Below are 24,732 nucleotides of genomic sequence, written 5' to 3'. Positions count from 1 at the left end.
AGTTGATGATGCGCCAACTGGCTCAACAGTGAGCGATAGTGACAGATTGTCCAGATCACGTAGTTGTCACTTGCGCCACCCTGCTTCCGTTGTACGCAGTGAGCGTAGCACAATCATGCCCTGCAAGATTGTAAACCAGCCGGCGTGTAATCTCAGAGGCTAACTCGATTCTCGCGAAATGTGTGCTGAAACGATTGCGCCTAAGTTACCTTGGTACAATATCTTTTTTTATTTGTTATCTTTTCGTTGTAGATTCGCACAAATCTCTAATTTTATTACGCACAGTTTTCTACAGCTGTACAAATATGGTCCTAACTTTTCTTTTTCCCGCTTTTCAAGCCTGGTTTACAGATGGGACCACAAAGTCGACGAGAGCGCTACAGGCGTTGATAGCGGAGGAGCACCGCATCATAAATTTTTTCTCGGTGAGCCAAGTCGACGCGCTGTTCATTTTCACACATTTCGCGCGATTCTAGCGCTCTCACGCGCGTGAACGCAACTTCTGGTCACGTGGTTTTCGGGATGTTCCGAAGCGTGTGTTGGTGAAGGAAGGAAGGCGTGTGTGGGGCTTCCCTGCTGACCGTGGATGCCGCCGCCGTCTTGTTTGTGTGTCATCGCCTCGGCGGGCCAGCGAACTCGTCTCCTGTTTTTTTGAGATCACCGCCGAAAGCCGCTCGCACGGTGCGGCATGTTGTTGAGCCCGCTAGATCCGCAACGAAGAAGGAGGGCCGCAACCCCGTAAAAAAGCGGTGCTGACTAGCCACCCCTCCCCGTCCACCGACAACTGTCATGGATAGGCTGCTGGCGCAGTGCGGCTGCCTCTACGGGCTGCGCTACGGCCCCGAGGAACTGGAGTCGCTGCAGCGCAGCCACAAGATCGACAAGATGATCCAAAAGGACAAGCAGGTGATCCGGAGGCAGGTCAAGCTGCTGCTGCTGGGCGCCGGCGAGAGCGGCAAGAGTACTTTCCTCAAGCAGATGCGCATCATCCACAACTGCAGCTTCGAGCCGGAACAGCTTGTGGAGTACCGCTCGGTCGTCTTTCAGAACGTGCTTCGGGGAATGAAGGTGCTGGCCGACGCCCGACGGAAGCTGGACATACCGTGGCAGAACCCGGCCAACGAGGTGCACGCTCAGCGACTGTTGGGTTACGACTCGGCGTTCGAACCCGCCGACTCGGAGACGTTCAGCCGGTACGCGCCTTCGGTGCGGGCCCTGTGGCAGGACGCCGGTATCCGGGAAGCATTCGAACGTCGCATCGAGTTTCAGTTGGTCAGTGATTGTACCGCACTCATTTTTCCTTATATTAGAGGCACGGCGCGCGGAGTCGAGACACCGCGACTTCATTTTATCTCGACATCTCTCGTGTCCGTGTTTGCACTTTTAACGTGAATACCTACCTTCTAGTTCAGCCCTCTGTTATTCTAATCGTTATCTCTATTTCGTCACGGAGTGGGCGATTGTGTGTACCAGCGTAGCTGCCGTCTGTTGTTGCGAGGCACCGTGGAACTTTTGACAGGTGTCGCACCTGGGAGACGCGCGGCTGGTACATAGGATATCGCCCGGCCGGCCCGAATGGGAGTTTTTGTTTTCTTTGGGCGCGATAGCGAAGCGCTACTCTTTCACGCCAGACGCGATAAACGGGCGCGATCATAGCGTACACACGGGCACGGTTTTCGTTTGCTCGGCTGCAGGAAACGGTCGAAGTTTGGGGGGAGAGCCCCTAGTTTGTCTAGCCGCATTCTTTTATCGGCTTTGGTGCGTTACAAAAAGAAGTTTCCAGATCTCCTGCGACAGATTGGACCGCGTAGGAGCCGCGTTGGCTACGGAGCTTATCTGTTGCGGAGCTGGCCTCAATCTCGCGACGGGCACCCTTTTAGAGTTTTATCTTTCATCCTCTTTGGGGCTTGGAGACGTTCGATTGAATTTCTTCTTCCCGCAATGTTTCGCCGTCTCTTACAGCCGATTGCGGTCAGAGCCAGGCGCGTAGCAAGAAATAATTTTTGACGGGAGCGGGTAGGGGTCAACAACCTTTCGTGTGTTTGTGTGTAGGTGTTTATATGCACATGCGAAACCGAAAAAAAAAAATTCGAGGAGGAAAAGATTCAACCTTCTCTGCCAATGTCTAAAAGAACCAACGCTTCATGTTAGATATACCTATTAATGACCCGTAAACTAAACTAAAAATTTCGAGCAATTCTTTTGAAAAAGTGGATGATGCATTCTTCAATGTAACCGCATGGAAGCGACACGTAGAGCAAGAGCTAATTCAACAGATGAAGTGCTGACTTACATTTGTTTTTTATAGCAAGAACGTTGTAGAATATTTACTTACTTCTAAAAGTTTGCAAAATGTTGTATCCACGGCCGCTTTATTTTGTTGGGTTCTTTTTTGTACACGGCGGGGTGATGTTTCCGCGAATGAAAGGCAAACTATTGACGTCACACTAACTGAGAGCAGTTCATTCTTCGGCATGAATGTGCACTCTGGAGTCGCAAATAAATCCTACATCCACAGCACAATTTACAAAATGGAAAACTATGGAATCACGAGAAAGGACACTGAATTGCAACTGATTTTGTGGCGCACTTATGCAACAGAAGATACGCAAAAATACAACATGATCGGCACTCACCTTGAAACCTTTACACGCGTAGCAATGCATTCTTTAAAACAAGTCCTGTGCACAGCAATGTTTGTTCTGTGGTAGTGTTTCTTGATGTTGCTTGTAGATCTTGCTTCGACTGCCACGCTATCAGGCTTTAGACTTCACGCTAGCCCATTCAGCTTTTTCTGCTGAAATAAATGCGACCAAGTTGTATCCATTTCTGTTTTGCAGAATGACATGGAAGTGTTCTTGCGGGATTTAATTTCACGTCTTTGCTCATGCCAGCATGTTGCTGTTGCACTTGAACATTGTACAAAATTTTCGTGCTATTCTGTTCACATTCCGTTTTGACTGCAGGGCGACGGGGTTCGTTACTTTTTCGACCACTTGGACCGAATCGCTACCAAGGCAAGTATAATTGGCATTTGCATTTAAACACGCATGATGGGCTGAATTGAAATGCACTGAGCCATGTAATATGAACAAGGAGGTTGTTCACCCTGCATCAAGACTTCCTTTAGAGGAGCGAAATCTCTTTCCATTCCAATGTGTAATTTGGTTCTTCTGCAACACAACTAAAGGAAAACGCATCATGCAGTGCACTCTGAGGCATGCTGCTATGCAACTGAGCTAATCTATGCTGACGGCGGCTCTGCACTTAATTACCAGGTGATGGAGGAGAGAGTTGATTTATTCTATAGTGCGGTCCACTGTTAAAGGGCACTCTCGCGCTCGTGGCCAGCTGGTGGCGCCGCGCTAACTGGCGGCGAGATTTCTAAATGCGGCACATGCGCATGGAATAGTAAGGGCGGCGTGCACCCAGTTTCGTCTGCTGCTTCTCCGCCTGTGTGCATGAAAGCATTGGAAAATGCTTCTGTATTTTCGGGATGCAATTTATCTAGCTGTCTCTCTGCCTGCTGCTCGAAAGGTTTTCAGCAAGCACAAAAATGTACAGTTTCATTTATTCCCGCAGTTCTTCACTAGCTATCACCGTTAAGCTCGTCATATTTTTCACACGCTGCTCGCCGCAACTGGCTGCTTTTGATGACAGTATGTGAAACCTGATGCAGGGAGCATTCTAAGCTCACCTTTTTTGACCATGAAATGTTGGCTTGTTAAAGACGAAGAAGGCCAAGGTGGTATTTACAGTGGGAAAGTCTTGAAAAGTCATGGCTCGCAAACGCACGCCTTTTGCATGAGCAGACAAGGGGGGGACGCACCAGCTTGAACCTTTGCTCATGTGCGGGATTTCGAAATCTTGGCAGCAGTTAGCGCTCTGCGGACCGCCGGCCATGCACTCGCGTGATCCCGCTAACAGTAGAACATGCTGTTCATTCATTTTACAGAGAGATTCTTGAACCGGTTGTACTTCTGTCATATTGCAGCAAAATAAAGAGTGTAATGACTGGGAGTATATGAATGTATTGCTCGCACAAACTTAATTTGACATTGTAGTTTGTTTTTTCCTATGAGTTGACTCTAATTTTCTGGCACTGTTTAGAATAAACGGATGCCTAGCAACTGATCCGATTGTAAGTTTTGGACAATGCATTTGTCGCAAATGTTTCTAGTACCCAGGCCTGGCCGGGTCAAGCTGTTTGGAGGACACTATTGAATTCTTTATTACATGATTTCGTGATATCGTTGATTTGGTTCCCAGAAAAGTACGCATTTGGTGGCCTACGATGAAAATAGAGGAATCAAGTCATTTTGTGATACATGCTTTCAGTTTTTAATAATGATTGATTTGTGGGGTTTAACGACCCAAAACCACCATATGATTATGAGAGACGCCGTAGTGGAGGGCTCAGGAAATTTCGACCACCTGGGGTTCTTTAACATGCACCCAAATCTGAGCACACGGGCCTACAACATTTCCGCCTCCATCGAAAATGCAGCCGCCGCAGCCGGGATTCGATCCCGCGACCTGCGGGTCAGCAGCCGAGTACCTTAGCCACTAGACCACCGCGGCGGGGCAGTTTTTAATAATGCGTTTCACTCATATGGATTTACCAAATATTCAATCATTATAGTGTGGAGTTATTTCCCATGTTTTAAACTGTGCACGAAAGAGCTTGGACAGGAATGTTTTTGTAGCGTGATCTTTTTATCAAACCTTTAGACAGTGAGGACTCACCTGCTGGTGTTGCACTGTTGTTCATCTCAACGGGATAAATTACCCCTAGGATAGTTGCAGTCATCAGCTCGTGCGCTAGTTTCCCATTTTGTCCCCGGCATGAGGACAGTACGGCAGTTAACAAATTTATTAAACATGACTTTTTTGCACAACATGTGCACAGGCAAACATAGCAACCATCTGGATGGGTGGGTTTGAGGTTATGGTTTTAAGACTTGCATCGCTTGTGTAAATTTGCTGTAACTGTGCCATTAAAAAGGTGTAATTATCGAGATTGTAAAGCTTTGCAAAAGTGATGTAAGAAATGCAAAAAAAGAAAATGGTATGTGCAAGAGGCGGCATTTTGCAGATGGCTCAATTTTGTTTTGCTTTTTGTCTGCAGATAATATTTTCCAACACAAAGGAGGCCCCTGATGCATGGCCTTGAAAAATTGACAAGAAATAGTTCGTCACAAGAAATAGTTCGTGACAAGAAATAGTTTTTCTTCGGGTTGTTGGGAACCTTAGCTTAATAAAATAAGTAAATGATACTGTCTGATTGGAGCTGTTTACATGGGCACCTACATTTCTGGTGCAATGTTTAAACGAGAGGACACTTTGTTGTTATGCCAGGACCCTCTCACATTCTGCCTAACGTAGGTTGTGAAGCATTCGTAGCGAATTAAACTATAACATTCACTAGCTGAGAAACATTGGCGTGTTGGTGGTGCATATTGCATTCCTGACAGGGTTCTATGTGTATGTGCTGGTTAGGAATCTCTGCATCATGTACCTTTTAACATTCCATCAAAGTGGAAAGCTGCTTACAGCAAACGTTACTAGGCACGGTCATCGCCTCGTCGTGTGCATTGAACTTCGATCGTGTTATAAAAATGTGTCTGAACATGGACGGCGAGTACATAGCTTGCTGTGAGAATGGACATTCGACTGTCACTTCTCTGGAATTCATTGTGCAGGAGTTCATACCCACCAACCAGGACATCCTGCATGCACGGAAGGCGACAAAGAGCATCACGGAATTCGTGGTGCCCGTCAATGGGGTACCCTTTCGTTTCGTCGATGTGGGCGGCCAGAGGTCGCAGCGCCAGAAGTGGTTCCGATGCTTCGACAGTGTCACCTCCATTCTCTTCCTGGTGTCGTCTAGTGAATTTGATCAGGTGAGTGATTTTTTTATTTTTTTCTCAGAACGATACCACTTTTCAGATTAAGCTTGGCAAAGGCACACTGGCGTCCATCCACGACCCCCACTGTTCTAGAGTCCAACCGTCGACTGGTAATATGGGTATGCTTGATTGTTAGGGCGACCTTATGGCAGTGCCACTGGCTTAATAGGCTAATCGGAAAATGATGCAAAATATTTGACTAGTTTAAATGCACTATTGTCTATTTCGGAATGTTCCCGTGTGACTGCATGCTAGTTTGATCACCAGGCCTAGCCCAAGGAGGAGTATCTTTGTTTTCGATACAACTTTGGCATGGTTGACAGCCACGTCGACAGCCCGTGGTTCGCCATGCTTGTCCGAGTCTCTGCAGCTCGTATTCACAAACAAAACTGACCCTCACCTTCTGACCTGAGTGAGTGATAGGCACTTAGTGTGTTTGGATTGTACTAAAGCTCAACTTAGATCTACACCTAACTGCAGAAAGTACATTTTCGCTCATAATCTGTGTTTTGTGGCTTACTCTTTGAGCATTCACGAACAGGCTGGCTAAATTTCAGCACATTTTATCGAGCACTTAATTTATATTCAATACATTTATAAGTACGTGAGCGGCCAGAGAGTCTGACAACACTGGTGCACTTGCAAGCACTGGCTTAACAAGCCGCTTGCTTTGCGAGCGTTTGTTTTCCAGCTAGTGATGTCGTTTCACGCTCAGCTGCGTTTACAATGAAGCTATATCAGCTCACTTCAGCTCGACATTGAAAATTGAACGATTTGCTTAGGCAGAAGGTAGAAGACAGCGTCTCCACTCTGTGAAGCACATGATGCCACACACCTCGTGGTAAAACGGTGGTTGCCGCCAGTGGGCGGGGCTTGCAACCGGCGTTTTTTTCAGGCCCATTTTGCAATTAAGTGTTCTTTTACAGTCCATCTTTGAGGCGTGCACAGGCACAAGACGCTCTACTTCTATATTCCGCCGAAAAACGCCTGATTCAGGTGGCGACCTCGTCGTGGATTTTGAAGGGTGACTTTCATCGTTTCCTCTTGAAAAAATGCGGGAGGCCAACTGTTGCAGCAGTCTTGCCAACTTCTCTGATTTTGCTTGTTTTGCGCTGCCGTTGCATATCATTATGCGCTGCCGTTATGCCGGGTTCATAGGGATCTGCAGGTACCCACAAAGCAGGGGTCCCAAACACGTGACCAGGTGATCGCACATTACTGTTTCTATAAAGCTTCCTTTCGGGCCAGTCGGTGTTGTATCCCAGATGTGATATTTTTTATCTCAAAGAGGAAGTAAACAAAAAGAGCACTATAGCTGAGAAGACAGTGCATGACTCTTCTCAGCCAGTTCTTTTTTTTTCTTCCTGTTTGCGCTAAAAAATATGACATTTGGGGCACATTACTGTCTTTTTCTCTTTTTAGGAGCGAAGCTCCTTAGACTTGGACGATGTCCGTTGTTGCCTTCTTAGTAGGCTCCTGTCGGCCGGTCGTCTCTACCGTGCATAGAGCGTTCATAGCGCACATGTGCTGTAAAAAAAGTTTGTACTGTGTCCATTCATCTGTTCATTCGCGCACTTGTTCGTGCATCTGTGCATCGAAATGTGTTCGACGAACGCCTGGGCCCATCATGACGGGGGTCGGTCCGAATGGCACACGGTGCACGCGTGTCCTTTCTTGCATGGTTGGACATGTTGGGCACAGCTATGCAATGAGAGAAAAGCACGAGCACTGTGGACTCCGACGTGAGGCATGACAGACGTGCATCCGTTGAGCTGCTGTGGGCGCACAAGACGTGCATCTGTTGAGCTGCTGTGGGCGCCTAACCAAATGTATTGGCAGCCTGCGTCTGGAGAACTGCTGCGGATGGCCGAATAAACTGTGGTAAATAGAGGAAAACTTGCAGACCTGTCAAAAATATTCTATTGTTGTTGTTTCTTTTGTACGGTAACACTCTTTTTGGGAATTCTCAAAATGGAATGCTAATGGGCATTCAGAAATTCAAAAGTAGTAAATACGTGGTGCGCTGAAAAGTAGGGAAAAAAAATGGCAGCATATCCACGGGGTGAATGATGGAGAGTGGGGCGAAGCATTCGTCCGACCATTCGTTCTTGCTTCCGTCCGTCTGTGTGACCGTCCATGCGTCCATCCGCCCGGCCGTGCGTGCATCTGTTCGTACGTCTGCACATCCATCCGTGTGTCTGTTCCTGCATTTGTCCATGCATCGGCTCCTGCCTCCGTCCATGCGTCCATCTGTCCGTGCAGCCATCCGTGCATCCGTCTGTGTGTCCGTTCGTCCATCTAGTCAACACTCAAAATACCACCATCTCGCATCTTTTCATCATATATTCTGCATATAGAAGCACTGCCATCCAGCGGACATTCCAAGGACTAAACGAGAGGTGGCACACGCACACTTTCTTACGGCTTGGGCTTCGTGTCTACTTTCCACCTTTAACCACCTCGAGTTCATGGTATACGCTAGTTCACTGTATTCATGGCACTGCGGCCCAACGCTCACTAAACCTTTCTAAAACCAAGATGGTTACGTCCAGCGAGTATAAAGTAGCAACCCTTTCTTGTCAGATAGTGCTCAGTGTACATGCCAATAGCTGCTAATGGGGAATGAGAGACAGGAGGATTCAGCTTTTAGTTAACGTGCACGCTGCGAATTTTTTATTGTTCAACAGTGCACAGGAGAAATCTTCCACCGGCACCACTTTGCAGGTCAAAACGTAAGACTGGTTACATACTACAACTATGACAAGGGACGAACAGGTGCTGCTTTAAGGAGCTTCGTCCCTAAAATGTGAGGAGTGAAATGCACGTAAGGTGACTAAGGCACTGCCCAAGATATCGCCATAGTAGCAAACACGTGTAGACAACAAAATAACCCCGATTTGTGACCAGCACTTTATAGCGGCGGGCACATGTGTATTTTGGCCGAAGGCCCGGAAACCACCAAAAGCGAAAAATATTATTTCACTTCTTACAAAGTGTAGCTATTTAATAACCGGAACACTTATATCCAGTGTTGTGTGATAGTTACAGACAATTATTAGGGCCTAATTATTTAAAATAAGTATGTAAAATTTTTTATAGCCTCATTTCCAGGAGCTCGACTTAATGAAAAAGTGGTGCATTTGTAAGTGAGTCTAAAGGACCCCTGACAGCAAAAGTTTTGTTCGAGACTTTTTTACCCAAATTTATAGCTTTGCATCTGGTAATGCCAAAACTGAATTGTAAAGGCTCTTATGCATTGTATAATTAAAGCTGCTGTCATTAATTCTGGAAGCTCTTGCGTCAGTTCGAAACTCCCGCCTAAATACCGTAAACTAGCGTCTCACAGCGGGGCAGCGCCTGAAACTATGTGTGCTCAAGCTTTGGTGACACTGAACGCGCCGTTTTGAATTAGGGGAACTTGTGGGTGGCGAAGAATGAACCGATGCAGGTGCTTTGAGCGTGTCCCGCTCAGAAAAAAGAAAAGCCTTCTTGTCATAAGCAGCCAAAAACCACCTTGAGAGCTCCCAACTACAGAGCAAGAGGGGCGATGAACAATAGTCTTCGGTGGGTGCCAGTCGAGGTATTGTTCGCGCCCTGCAAAGGTTCTCAGATGCTGACAGTACTTGCTTGACCTCTGCAACGTAAGGGGAGGGGGGGGAACCTGTCTACGTCTAACCACAAGACATGTCGATTGGACCTTAATACTGAGGTGTGGACACACCCTCAAAACCAAAATAAAGTATCTTATAAGCAACGCTTGCCACGTAAAATTGTTCAGAGTTTATGTATGCAGGACTTTCAAATCAAACAACACAAGCCTCTCAAGTTCCCAAATTTGGTGTCGGTGGTCCTTAAAGTGCAGTTTTTAAACTTTCCTGAAACTTACTATTTTTAACTGCTTCCTCATTGTTTAATGAGTGAACTTTTTATAAATTTTACGTTCTGTTCTCAAATAGAGCCCTGCGTATTATTTTCTTTTTATTAGGAAGTTTCACTGGTGTTTTCTTTTGTGTTTTGTGTGCGGAAACCCCTGCTCATTCAGTTTATAATGTCCATTTATCCCAGCAGACGTGTGGGCCTCCCCTGGTATACTTATTTGATCGTTTTTGTGTTATTGTTGCTGAAGAAAAAGCTTCGTTATGCTGATTTGGCCATCAGCGCCTATTTCAAATATCCAAAAATGTGAGCGGACGCTTTCTCTGGTGGCAAGTCTTCAGTTTCAGTTTATTTACTTTCATACAAAACATACATGCTTTTATAAGTATACAGAAGGAGGTCCCAGAGCACTTGGCTGAAGGGGCACCTCCTGTAAGAAAATGCGTGAAATATTGTACAAGTTAAATGCAGCTCTGTCAACGACGTGGAATAAGTTCAAGAAATAAATGTAATACAGACTAAAGATAGTCAAACTTTAGTAATCATAAGTACAACAAAAACACTGCTTAGAACGTTTAAAAAAATAGGGAAAAACCCGAAAAATAATGACTAAATAAGCAAAGAAAGGAAAAAATATGAGTATCTATGGTACAATTAAGAGTACATGAATATGAACAGCTGTAGATAATATTACACATCTTAGAATTCTAAGGTGTCCACAAGAAATGGAATAATGTGTTTTTAAAAAGTGCTAATGATGAAGACTGCTTAACGTTAGGAGGAAGACAGTTCCAGGTGGTTAACGATGTGAAACAACCAGAGTGTTTTCCATAATTAGTATGGACTAATGACAATAATAAATTGTTGTCTTGCTCGACATTTTACAGTATTGTGCCCATGTGAGCGAGTAACACGAAATCTCAATTTATTTTCGAATCGAAGATCTCCTGAGCAAGGAAAAATGGAACAGGCGTCGCTAGGTGATGAAAGCCATTTTATGAAGAGTTGAGTTTTCGTGAATTGACGACCATGCTAATAAGCACACAGGCTAAATATTACTAACATTTTTCTTTGCAGCATAAGTATAAGTAAAGTAGAAAGAGCTGATATATTAATGAAGTCGAAGCAACTTGTGTATTTTTGAAAATTCACGAAAAATGCTGCAATTTTGAAGCTTGCTCTACTTTGGAATGTGATCGCTGTTTCTGTGAATGTCTTAACCTGCTAATATTTACAGCACGAATAGGTTTTTGTGTGAATAAACTTCTGCATTTGTGTTTTTTTATTACAAAACGAAAACATTAAGCACACCAATCTGTTGGTGTATTAAAAATCTACATTAAAAAAAACCTATCTCAATCTTGATCAAAATTATTCGGATTTCTTTCTCAGAGGACTGCATGATGATGTTCTAGAAAGACATGTTTATCAGAACGAAATAACAGATGTTCAAACATCGTGTTTTGAGAACTTTGTCACTACCGCGTAAAGGACGTCTCTTGCTACAAGAAAATCCAATAAAATGTTTTATTACTTTGTCTGAGGTTTACAAAATAACAATAAGGCGTTGCCAGTGAGCAGAACATTTGCTGTAAAAGAACGCTGGGGCAATTATGTTCAGAACTTGAACCTAAATCGAATTAACGGGAAGCTAAAATAGATGAAGATACAATGCACCAAACCCAGGTGTTCTTCGGTAGGCATGCCGTGCCTGGTCAAGCAAGCTAATAATCAATTATGACTTAAAAAAAAAATGGTAAGCTCCATCTACAGAAGTGGGGCACACCTTCCCTTCACCCTTGAGCCTTGCCAGCTGGTTTTTGCTCAAAACAAAAATGTTGTTTTCGCGGCTGTCACGAATGAACAGTTGAGAGGTTCATCATTATTGCACAAAACATTACATTTTGCTGAGCGGCCATATTGGGATGCCAGACGAAATTTACCAGGACAGTCATGTTCCCAAGCTAAAGCAACGGAAAAATTTGTGAACTGTGGCTGTGTCGAGCCGTCCTTTCAAAAAGCGCACCTGTCTCCCTCAAAGCTAGAACAGAACTGATTTCTTTAGCGCTAGCCTGTCTACACTTTGTACCCTCTCCTACATCATAAAAAAGGTGGGGGAGAGGGCAGCATTGGATATGGGAGTGTGGGAGAGCGGGGTTGGGGTGTGCTGTGACGAATTACGTGAGGGAAAAGGGAGCAGGTGTCTCGTGAATAGATCGCCGCATGTCCACGAACTGAATGATGAGGGAACAAGGCACTGGGTATCATTCAAGTAACCGTGAACCTTTGGTACACTGCCCACTCAAGCATGCAAATTTCCCCGCAGGGGCGCCTGCGCAAGTAGGCGTTTGGTGTGTAGCGACACCACGGACCCGAGCTAACGGGGGAGTTATGACTCCCTCCCACGCCTAGCCGTGCGTGGTTTTGCCGTGTCCGGGGAAAAGGGAATCCTGGGGGTTGAGCTAACGCTGGGTGATTGGACCTTTAAGGCCCTCCGGCAGAGGCAACACACCCCTTTGGCCCTGGCTTCACGTAGACGGCACCCCTGGGCAGACCCACCCAGGGGAAATCGGCAGTCACCTCTTCCTGTCTCCTTCTCTCTCTCCATCTTCGTCTTTTCTACTCTTTCCTGTCCTCTCCTCACTTCTTTTTACTTCCACAATTCTCGGCGGCAAGGGTTAGCCTGGTGTAGATATCCAACCTTGGGTAGATATATTAGGTTATAGCGGCCATGTATGGCTGGCGCCTGCGTCTCCTTCGCGTCTCGCAGCGTCCCCTTGTTGGGCTCTGTGGTGGGTGGCTGGCATAGCTGCCGAATAAGCTACCAAATTTATGGGAACTCCTAGCCCTCTCACAACCAATCGCCTCTCCAAGAGGTGGTGCAACGATGCAATTTTCGAAAAAATTTCTTCCAAACAAGAAAGATAATTTCCCGAAATACCACATCATACACTGTGAAAGTACAGAAAAGAAAGCTAGAAGCATTTCACCTTTCCTTGTGTCCAGATGCCTTATAGAAACGCTAGGCGCAGGCTACAAAGCCACAAAGACCGCCAGTGGTGACCTGTTACTCAAAATAAAAGACCACGCACTGTACCAGAGACTGCATAAACTTACATCATTTGGGGATCAGCCTATCACAATCACACCGCATCGAACCATGAACACCGTGAAGGGTGTTGTATCAGATGGAGACCTGATGGACCTCTCTGATGATGAACTTCTAACAGGCTGGAAAGAAGAAAATGTCATTCAGGTGCAGCGTATCAAAATAAGAAGAGAAAATAAAGAAATCCCAACGAAACACATCATACTCACTTTCGCATCTAGCACTCTCCCCACTGAAATAGCAACAGGATATCTTAAACTGCCAGTCGGACCATACATACCCAACCCGCGGCGCTGCTTTAAGTGTCAGAGCTACGGGCACGGCTCCCACAGCTGCCGAGCACAGCTTACCTGCGCGAAATGCGGCACCAAAGGTCATACCGCTGACGATGACTGTCAGCTACAAGTCCACTGCGCAAATTGTGAAGGTAACCATCCTGCATATTCCAGGTCATGCGTGGCCTGGAAAAGGGAAAAAGAAATTATAATTACAAAGTTTAAATTGAACATAAGCTTCCGTGAAGCGCGGCAGCGCATTTCCCCGCATTTTGCTGGGAACACGTCGTATGCCAAAGTGGTGCAAGGGGGGTCAGCACCACTTCGGTTTTCGGCAATGCCTTGGACCACGCCCAGCGTGCCGAGGCAAACGCCACAAGCCCCCATGGGGGGAGCAGCCTTGGCTGCCCCACCCTCCTTGAATACAGCCCCACCGAAGGCCCCTGTGAACCCTGGCAGCAGCCAGGGCATCACACAAACTAAAGAGGTCCCGTCGACCTTGAGTCTGGTGGGGTCGAAGGCTCCGTCTGTCACGATGAAGCCTACAACGAAAACAACATTGTCTGTCGTCTCTCCTGAGGCGATGGTCACATCAACTGCACCGGCGCAGACTGCGGCAAAGGAGCCGCTGGGTTCCCTCCACCGCTCTAAAAAGGACAAAAGGGTAATTACAGGGCCTTCTAAAGGCTCTGTAAGATAAGTCACTTCTCTCTTTAGACACCAGCCACACTCATTTCGTACACACAGCACTTCTTTACTCCCATAATGGAGACACAAATTATACAATGGAACGTCAGAGGACTACTTCGAAACCTCGACGATGTCCAAGAACTTCTACACAAACATTCTCCAAAAGTGCTGTGTGTACAGGAAACACACTTAAAATCCAAGAATACAAATTTTTTGCATCAATATGTTGTCTTCCGAAAGGACAGAGATAATGCTATTTCGTCATCCGGTGGAGTAGCCATTATTGTTAATCGAGGAGTAGCATGTAGTCATCTACCACTACTAACATCCCTAGAGGCAGGGGCTGTTCGAGCAGTTCTATTGAATAAGCTCGTCACCATCTGCTCTCTATACATACCGCCGCAACACCGCCTGGGAAAACATGATTTCCAGTCTTTAATAGATGAGTTACCAGAACCTTATCTGGTTCTAGGGGACCTGAATGCACACAGCGGTTTATGGGGCGACTGTCGATGTGATGCACGAGGTCGTCTCATCGAACAGTTCCTATTTTCATCAGGTGCTTGTCTGTTGAATAGGAAAGAGGCAACATATTATAACCTTGCAAACAATGCTTACTCCTCCATAAAAGTCATAAATAATCCATACAGAAGTGACCATTTTCCTTTAGTTTTGAGTACACCAATAATATATGAATGTCCTCCACATGTTCCCGAATGGCTGGTAAACAAAGCCGACTGAGAACAATTTCAAAAGATTACTCACTTAAGTTGGACCGACATATGCGGATTAGGCATAGATGAAGCTGTGCAGTACTTCACGGCTTTTCTTACTGACGCAGCAGCCAAGTGCATTCCACAAACATCTGGACTGCCCGGCAAACGACACGTCCCGTGGTGGAACACTCAGTGTCAGAATGCGCGAAAGGAACAGAGCAGGGCATGGAGGTTGCTGCGGAACTTGCCGACAGCGGAAAACCTTGAGAGCTTTAAAAAAATAAAATCTCGAGGCAGGAGAATGCGTTGGCAGGCGAGGAGAGAAAGCTGGCACAAGTTTTTATCGGGGATAAATTCACATACACAAGAGGCTAAAGTCTGGAACATGGTTCGTAGGGTAGCAGAAAGACAAGTACACTCACTCCCACTCGTAAACACACAGAGTGACAGCCTGGAAGATCAGGCAAACTTCCTCGGTGCACACTACGAGCAAGTGTCTAGCTCGTCACACTATACTGAAGCTTTCCAAAGATATAAAGCAGGGATAGAAAAGCAGAAACTAGAATACAAGTGCACAAAACACGACGCATACAACCAACCTTTCAACTTAGTTGAACTACAAACATCACTAAACTCTTGCAGTAATTCTGCCCCAGGCTACGACCGTGTCACGTATGAAATGTTGAAAAACCTGCCGCTCAAAACGCGAAAAACTTTACTCTCTCTATACAATGCTATCTGGCTTTCTGGCACCATCCCTGCTTCCTGGAAAGAGGCTATTGTTATCCCTATTTTGAAACAGGGCAAGGACCCTTCCTCAGTTTCAAGTTATAGGCCCGTTGCACTAACCAGCTGCCTTTGTAAACTTTTTGAAAAAATGATAAACTGCCGACTAAAAATGATAAACTGCCTGAAGGGTCTAGCTGAGAAAACTGGAGTGTCACTTGAACACAGTTTAATGGCTCCTGTAGTATACCCGCCACCATGGCAGTGGCAGATTATAGACTGCGATGTGTCTTTCCTAGAAGTGACAAAACATGCACCTATTGCCCATATCTAAAACTACTTCCTGGAACTTCAACACAAATACACACGTCCTGAGTTCTTTACAGATGCCTCCAAGTCTAGCTCCTCTGTGTCCTACGCTGCTGTCGGCCCATCCTTTTCAGATACTGGCCCTCTACATCCAGGCACAAGTACCTTCACAGCGGAAGCTTACGTGATACTTGTGGCCGCTAAACACATCAAGCAATCACAAATACAAAAAGCAGTAATTTATACGGACTCCCTCAGTGTGGTTACGGCTCTGCATAATCTTAAAAAACAAAAAAACCCTGTCCTCGTCTCACTTTATTTTATGCACACTCTACACTCTCAAACAACATGTTGTAGTGTACTGGGTGCCAGGGCACCGTGAGATCCAAGGCAACGTGATGGCGGATCAGCTTGCTGCATCCGTCCACGAAATCAGTGCCACTACACCCATATCGATCCCGCCCCTTGATCTTAAGCCGTCTCTCAAACGAAAGCTCAGGGACTACTGGCAGAGCAAGTGAGATAGAGACACACAAAACAAGCTACACGTTATCAAGCCACACCTTGGCCATTGGCCACCAGTATCAAAATCACGTCTAACAGAGGTAACACTAACAAGTCTCAGGATAGGACACACATACACGACACATTCATATCTTTTGTCTGGTGGCGATCCACCATTGTGTGACAGATGTGGTGAGGCATTAACAGTTCTTCACATTTTAATCCAGTGCAAACAGTTAGAAACTCTAAGAAAACAACACTTTCCGTTACCCTTGTGTGCTCAGATTTGGGTGCACGTTAAAGAACCCCAGGTGGTCAAAATTTCTGGAGCCCTCCACTACGGCGTCTCTCATAATCATATGGTGGTTTTGGGACGTTAAACCCCACAAAAAAAAAAAAAAAAAACTTTCCGTTACCCTACCGACAACATATACCATTACACCCCGCAATGTTTGTCGGTAGAAAACCACTTTTCACCCATAAATCATTGCTAGCTTTTTTAAGAGATGTCGGTTTTTACCATGTAATATACCCAGGCATTGCGTAGCGTGGCCTCTCAAGAGAGGTTGCTGCTGCAGTGGCTACATTGAGAAGCCCTTGCCTCTCGGCCCTTGGACACAAGGGCGCTGATGGGGCATTTGTGCTAGTGCCAAATATTTTTACACATGCTTTTATTATCGAAACCTTTTGTCACCAATTTTCACTATCCATATCACGCCATTGCCATGATTTTATCAGTTACGTTTTTACCCGCGTTATCACGAGGAATTTTAAGGCGCCTATACAGCCACGCACCATATCATTGTCCACATATTTAGTCACTGGAATGGCGCTTTTTGGCCACCAATTGGCCCTTGCGCCATTAAGCCCTACACATCATCAAGCATGCCAATTTATGACATCACGTGTGTTCAGTATGTGCGTTCTTTTATTGGCCATCTGGTGTATATGGTGTTCAGGTGCGGGCGGCATTATCCTTTTATTATGACCGACGAAACACAGAGCCTGGGGTCTTATCGCTATTTTTAGAAGCGTTCCTTGACTTTCCGCCGCCTTCAATACAGCACAAGTGTGTTGGAAACATGCTGTCTATAGCGCTGCCAAGGCAGCACACTCGTTTCAGACGAGCTGCCTCGAGGCCACGCTGCAGTAGAAGAAAGTGCGCAGGGGGCAAGTGCTATATAAAGGCGTGGCCACTAGCGGTCTTCTATCTAATTAAAGCAAATGCCGCTGGAGAGAGAGCGAGCGTTGCTAGGCACTTCGAGTACTAACGTGTCACGACGGACAGGGGGGGGGGGGGGGAGGGGAAGCTTGTTCATAAGCTGCTTCACATATAAAAAAAAAAGAGAGAGAGAGAAGGATGCAATGGGTACACGTTTTGCTCCATCACGGTTCTCAGAAGTTAACAGCCATAGGTTTGAAATTCCTAGGTGGAGGGCTTAACTCGTGTTGGTTTTCTTTGTAAATGTACGATACTGAATCGATTTAAGGGCACCTTTAGAAACGTTTATACCTACTAGCTGGGGTGTATTGAACTTTGGAGTGAGGTGCAACTCTCTATATTTTCTCTCTTTTTCGGACAGGAAGTTTGACTGAAGTACGTAGAGTTTCGAGGTCGTCGAAGTTGTGTCCTGCTATGTTAAAATGCTGTGCCACTGCTTTTTGGTAATTTCTTTGCCACTAATGTGACATTAACAGGCTGTATTGTTTTGCCAAGGAAATTCGTGGCATTGAAAGCTGAAAATTCAGATTTTTCAAAAGGAGGCTTCGATTCCTAGAAATGATCAGAAAGACACGGAAGTCAAACTGATCGTACTGAAATATACCTACTTCACTGATAAAAGTGGATTTGGCAGAGGAAGCTATAAGAAAGTACTTGAGTGCTGTGCGAAGGGAGCAGTTTTCAGTTGTTATAAAAGACGTGGTATTGTATTCCAAGCCAGTCATGCAATATCCTTTTAGAAGGATACATCCAACAGCAATTGTGTGTACAAAACGCTTCGAATGCAAATTAGCGACTTCTGTGCAGGCACTGCTGGAAGACCGCACCACCAACCGACTGGTGGAATCCCGCAGCATCTTCGAGACCATAGTGAACAATCGGTGCTTCGCCGAGGTGTCGATCATCCTGTTCTTCAACAAGACGGACTTGCTGCGCGAGAAGCTCGCCTCGCGCGCCACCAGCATCGCCGACTACATCGACGGCTTCAAGGGCGACCCGCACAACCTCGCCGACGTGCAGCGTTTCCTCGTGAACTGGTTTTACGAGGCTCGCCGCAGCCAACACAAGCCGCTCTTTCACCACTTCACCACTGCGGTGGACACCGAGAATATCAAGGTGGTGTTCAATGCAGTCCGCGACACCATTCTGCAGAAGAACATCACGCAGCTGATGCTGCAGTAAGCGACCGGCCAGACTCCTTGCTTGTGCGTTGGTGCGGCCGTTGTCACTGCGGTGATTTGTCGGGCACGTTACGTTGAAGATTGCAACGTTTGTCGCCCTCACACCAGTTTGATCATTGTAACTGGTCGCTGAAGCAAGCATTCATTGCGTCTTATTAAGGCAGCGTTGGAGAACTTACTGTGCGATTCTTATTACACGTATGAAACTATTAATTCAATGCGCAGCGTCTCGATGCAGTGGCAGTTCAGCCATCGAACCAACAGCTGAGAAAATACCAACTAACTCTCTTAAACGAGTAATTAAGGCAAGGGAACGTTCCCTTAAGTTGCGAGGGATTGTGTTGATTGCCAAACGAGTTTAGCTTCTTAGATCTTTCATGTGCTCATAAAACTTGCACCACAGATCATCACTACAATGGCACCTTGCACTGTGTTCGTGCAGCTGCCTGCCGAGCTGCAATTTTATGGCAGTGTGTTCACTGCTCTAGTCGTGAAGTGCAGCTCCAAGCGAATGTTTATTTTGTTTCTATTGGGCACGAACCTCGCTCCATTCAGGGGCATGCATGGGAGTACAAACAGGAAACTTCAGTGTACATATTGTAAATATGCTTACCAAGTGCCTCATCCTTCTTAGAGTCAGCATGGCGCAGCATTCCAGTGACTCAATACTACTCCCCGTGACACAGTGGAAATGTCTGCCATGCGTTTGCGTGGATTAGTTCCGCATCGACAGGAAGAGGCAAATCTAAACTACAGGGATGAAGTTAGCGTTGCTTGAAATATTGGCTGTCAGCCAATCATGCATGTTATTTTTCTGTGGTTTTGTGCATGTTGGCAGTTTCCCAGGTGTGCATATGAACAGTTGGCTAGAACAAGACGAGATGGTTGAATTCACACATCGTGAAGTTGTTGCGGCCAGTCGAGAGAATTCCACTTTTGTAAGATAGTGTCGCCGTTGCCAAAGCCGACATCTCAGTGTCGTCACGTGCTCTTGATTGTGTGCTGGCTGTGTGGTTAGAAGAGAGAAACCAGTGTAGGGAACAGCCCAGGGTCAAATAATTTATGAGGAGACACGCTGCTTATGTCATGGCCCCTCATTTTGAAACCCACTCATTTCAAGCTGTGATTTGCTGACATCGAACATGGAACTTGCAAGTGATATGCGTTTCCAGGCATGTGCCCAAGGTCGAGTTTTGCTTTTACATTGTCTAGTACATTTCTTATATTTACAAAATACTCAGAGAAGTTCAGTTCAGAAGATTGGTGTTTTTGATTTCTAGCTACTCAAACATCCCCGGGTCCACAAGTTAACTATTAACGTTTTAAGTTTGGCGCTAGTTCTGATGAGATTTTACTATACCGCGGCCTGTGGCCTTATGTTGGGATTCATGCAGGTAATGGTCTCATACTCAATTTTTCGTTATCTTGCCGTTGTCTTCACGTTTGTCTGCCAAATGCAGTATTGCGTGCCAAGTTGTATACTGGTAGTTCCTCCTTACACCATGGAGGGAAACTGAATTTTTTTTCATCACTACAGTTTCATCGCATGTTGCATGTTAGTGGTTTGCCTATATTGGGGAGCTGTTTGTTCTTCGCATTGTATGGCGGCCTGAGTGCCTGAGCTGCTGATGGCAGCTACCTGCTCGTATTATATATCATGTTGAACAAACGCTATCTTATCACCCAAGAAAATGGGAACAAAGTGAGTGTTTCTACGGCGCAACAGCAGTGGCCTGTGTTGTTGCGGTGTCCGATGCAAGAAACTCATTTTGCAACTTTCTATGCCTCGTCTCGCATGCATTCATCTTCGTGGCTCTCCTACATGCTCTAACAGTGCAATCAAATCCACGGGCATGGCTCGGAAGTGTTTCACCTCGTAAGCCAGTTTAAGGCCAACAACTGGCTGTTGCCCGAAACCTTCTTGTATGTTTCTAAGCAGTAAGTGTTTTTTTTTTCTGAACCTTCTTGACCTCTTCCCTAAAAGTATAAATATATTATATATATATACTATTGCTTCACCTCGCATTTTCTCCAGTGTGCAACACCGCAAACAGCTTATGTCATGACCGTGCTTACGTGTCTGTCGTTTTGTTAAGTAACATCTGCCTTGCCTGTACTGGAGGTTGCCTGTCCTTTTTATAATTTCTTCGTGCAGCTGAGCAAATTTTGATGGGGCAGCTCATGTAATGATCGCTCATTCAAGAACTGGTGCTGCTTGCAGTAGCTTGTTGCAGAGACAGTAGCATGACCCTGTGAGGCGTGGCGTAGCTACCTTTTTCGTTGCCCCCATTTGTATTACTGTAAAGATAGAACATGTCCTTTTTCACACGGCGGGGTGTTTGTGACATGTACCGTGGAAACGGAGATTATGTACCGTGGAAACGGAGATTTGGTATGGCAGGGTAATGACACGCTCCGCATTTACAGTGGGGTGACCTCGGATGCACCGTTTGATTGACGCATTGGGTCCGTCCGTGCGTTACTCGCGAATGTACCGCCCAATGCAGTACTGGCGCGAACTGCCTGGCTCTCACACGAAAACAAGAGGAGTCGCACGTGCCTTACAACTTCATTGTGCCGTGTTTGTCGTGTGCAGAGACGAGCTTTCGAAGCTGTTCACTTCGACTGAAGCGTCGCTGGTGACTGTTGCTGGGGCTTCACTCAGGGAGAGGTAGTCCGGGCAGTGTTCTCAGTGGTGACAGTATTGTTTATGGTTACCGGTGATGCATGTCACTGGGGATGCACACATCACTAGAACTGTGCAATTCTCTACAGTATAGTACTGGTGATGCGTGCACTTAGATATGTATTTTGCCCTGTAAGCCTGTTTTTTGCTGCTGTGCCTTACAAGGGGGACAGGCCTGTATGACCTCGCGCGTATTTGTCATTGCCAAGCCGTCCTGCCCCTCTGCATTGTTATAAAATCTGCTCTGTCATTTCAGTTGGAAGCTGGAAGAGCGAGTCTTTTTTTTTCTTTTTGCTTTTCCTACACTTGCTGTTTGTGAGATGGCATTAAAACAACCCTTTATGGTGAAAACAGATGTACAAGGTGTGTGTGTGTGGTTGGATCGGTGGCCATTCGATCGAGGGTCCAGTTTTTCTTCTGTTTGTGTGTGTGTTTTCGGTGTGTGCAGGAGTGGAGTTACTCGTGCAAAACGAACAGAATGCAGTTATTTTAAGTTTTAAGAAGTTTTGTAAAATAAATGTGGAAACGCTACTATGCCCTGTCCTTCTTTGTCTGCTGCTTACCATCTAGGCCAACATTCCTCCCTGTACATGTAGGACCACCCCTCATTGCAGTTAAGCCAGCCATGTGCTGTGGTAATGATAGTGGCATGACGAGGCACATTTGTTAAAATGTGTGGCATTCTTGTGCCCTCTTGCTTGCTATATTCCTCCGTACCGCCATGGAGGTTCACTTAGCACAACACCTAGGTGCTGCGTGAACAATTGACAAATTCTTCTTTGAGAAAAAAACAATTATCATACTTTAAGTGGCTTATTCATAGGGAGAATGAGGAATGTTCATCATCTTCATAGCGCAAACTCGTGAACACTGACAAATTATTTTATGCTCCACTGCGTCTCACTGTCTCCCCATTTTGGCGCATTTATCGAAGGTTCACTCCCCGAACATCCTCCGCCCCGGCTTCTCCCAGCACACGCAGCCCTCCCCATCCTACCCAGCCTCACTCTCTCCACGATATTAGATTGCGCGATCAGCACCACCACAACCCCGGACATGAAAGCCCCAGGGCTTGGCACACTGCGATTGGGACCCCGCACCCTCCCAAAAATTTTTTCCTCCATGGCATACAGAACACAATGAGACACTTGACCACACCTACCTGCTCAGCCCCGTTTCAAATCGAAGTGATCGCCGCATCCCTAAAAATATATATATATATATATATATATCTGCCTGCACCCCTGCGTATAGTGTGGCCTTTGCTGCCTTTGGCAGTGGCTATCGAGACGATCTGCTGGTAAGGGTGGTGTCCTCAAACGCACTGTCAGTGCAGCACTCCTTCGGAGACTGTACACACGACATTGGCATTTCCAAGAACCTCTGTTTAATTCTGGCTGCACCACAAGAGCGCAACTATTCACTCCATATGCTACCTTTAGCACAGTGTTCACAGAACAGGACTTCGAGAGGGCACTTGAAAGCTCTGAGCTTTCAGTTCAGCTCTTGGCAGTCCAGGAGGCCCGAACGGGCGGAGGGCCATAATCTTCGAGTACCGGTGTTGGCTCGGCCAGCAACTGTGGCGGGCCCCTCTTTGGAGGGGTGTCTGACCGGGGTTCTCCAATACCAAATAAATATTATTTCACCTTCACCAGGTCACTAAAAAAAAAAATGTCTAAAAAACAGAAAAAGGATGGCCAATTGAGCCCGATTAAGGGCAACAAAAAAAACCAAAAGTGACCATGTGTGTGTCAATTTTAATTTCTTTCAGTGTTAGTGAGAATCGGACTATACGGCTAGGAAACCACAAATAATGTTACCTTTGTTTTCTTTGATTAACTTTGCATAATACAGAAAAGCGATCAAGCCACTCGGACTGTTCTCCTTTTTTGTACCTAATCGTATGCCCTATGATTTATACTAAATGTCATATTCATGTCATTCACACTGTACATTAAACTCAGCTTTTCTGTCATGCTTCCTGTATCTGACTGTTCGCACATTTTGTCTTTCTTAATTACAGTATTCATGCTGAAAACCAGCTATTTTTCTTTGTACTCGTTGTATATAAACTGCTGAGCTCATTTTTTATGTAAAGCTAGAAAGGTGGTCACAATCAGTTTTTTGGCTTTGGAAGCTTCTCTTGCATATTAACATCCTAGCTGCATTCTTACAGTCATTTAATCCTCACAATAATGAAAACTACATGTCGATTTTCATTTTCGGTGTGAGCACTGTGTCCTCTACCATGAACACCTATGCAATATGCCTACACCACGACTGCAATGAGGCTATGAGTATGTGCATATAATGAGCAATCACTCTGTCACAAATGTGCTGGGCCGGTGTGGTAAATGTGAAAAAAAAAAGGGGGGGGGGGGTATGTATAATTCACCATCGGCCTGACTACGCCCACTGCAGGGCGAAAGCCTTTCCTATGTTCCGCCTATAAACCTGTCAGAATAAGAGCTACGCAGTGAACAAACTGGTTATTTGATGTTTGCCAAAACCACGAAGCAAACACACGCGTTATATTTAACCGCAGCTGCAGAAGGAGCCAGCGACGGCCCGACAACGCAGCCAAATCTGCTGGGCAATGTAGCAGCATCCGTGCGTAGCACACTGAGGTCAGTGGTGTAGCAGTGGCGTCACAGAACACCTACCTAAAGCCCCTAGACATCTAGGGGCTTTATACACCTACCAGTTTGGTGGCGTCATCTCCCGGCGTCCGCGTCAGAGAAGGATGTGGAAGCATGGCCTCCGAGATAACAAACGCGCAATGTGTTTTTCGCCGTCATACGCTCAGAAGTGTGGCAGTTTGGGCTAGCTGATATGACATCACGATAGTTATAGCACAAGAACAGAACGACAACAAAGTGCTCTTCTTGTCTCTTTGTCGTCGTTCTGTTCTCGCGCTATAACTATCGTCAAGCCATATGCTCTCCGTGCGCCTGTCATCTCAAAGGCCACAGTGGAAACCGTAGAGTCAATACACAGTATAGGTCCGTTCGATTCGCCTGCACCACGTGAACCAGTTCACGAGGTGCTGCACCTTGCCATTCGTTTCAGCGGTGCAGCATTGACGACCGCTGAACCCTGCCATTCGTTTTAAAAGGTGCAGAAGAGGTGCAGCACCAGTTCACGATTTTCCTGCACCTCCTTCGCTGACGGTGCCGGCTTGGTGCAGCCGCGCGTGCAGCTGAGCAGACGACGCAGCACTTAGACGTAGGTGGCTTAGGCGCCGTACCTGCCTCTACAAACGCGCTGTGTATTTTCAAGATGTTTGCGCCTCATGAACTGTCCGCATGTGCGTTTCGCCATAGATCAGTGTCTGATGAACGGTGTAAATTAACCGAAAAGAAATAAGGCCAACACCTTGTCGGCACAACGTCATTTGTTTCGGGTGTCGTGCTCTGCCTGCACCGCTGAACTCACGCTGCACAATTTCTGAACTTCGCGTGTCCATAGCCGTGAACCGGTTCCGACCGGTGCAGGCGAATCGAACGGACCTTATATTAACTCTATGGTA

The 24,732-nt window shown here is 46.1% G+C and overlaps 1 protein-coding gene across 1 annotated transcript; it reads left to right on the top strand.

Moving 5' to 3' along the window:
• Positions 1 to 481: 481 nt before the first annotated feature.
• On the top strand, positions 482 to 21,737 carry cta (Guanine nucleotide-binding protein subunit alpha cta). Its single transcript, XM_037431596.2, has 4 exons — positions 482 to 1,272; positions 2,967 to 3,017; positions 5,703 to 5,903; positions 18,144 to 21,737. Exons 1-4 carry the CDS (start codon positions 790 to 792, stop codon positions 18,516 to 18,518), a joined length of 1,110 nt encoding a protein of 369 aa, XP_037287493.2. The 5' UTR covers positions 482 to 789; the 3' UTR covers positions 18,519 to 21,737.
• The last annotated feature ends 2,995 nt before the right edge of the window (positions 21,738 to 24,732 follow it).

This window comes from Rhipicephalus microplus, chromosome 7 (genome assembly GCF_043290135.1).
Source record: "Rhipicephalus microplus isolate Deutch F79 chromosome 7, USDA_Rmic, whole genome shotgun sequence".
Taxonomy (NCBI): Eukaryota; Metazoa; Arthropoda; class Arachnida; order Ixodida; family Ixodidae; genus Rhipicephalus; species Rhipicephalus microplus.
The sequence above is the reverse complement of the archived record's forward strand: the minus strand, read 5'-3'. Positions and strand labels throughout refer to the sequence as shown.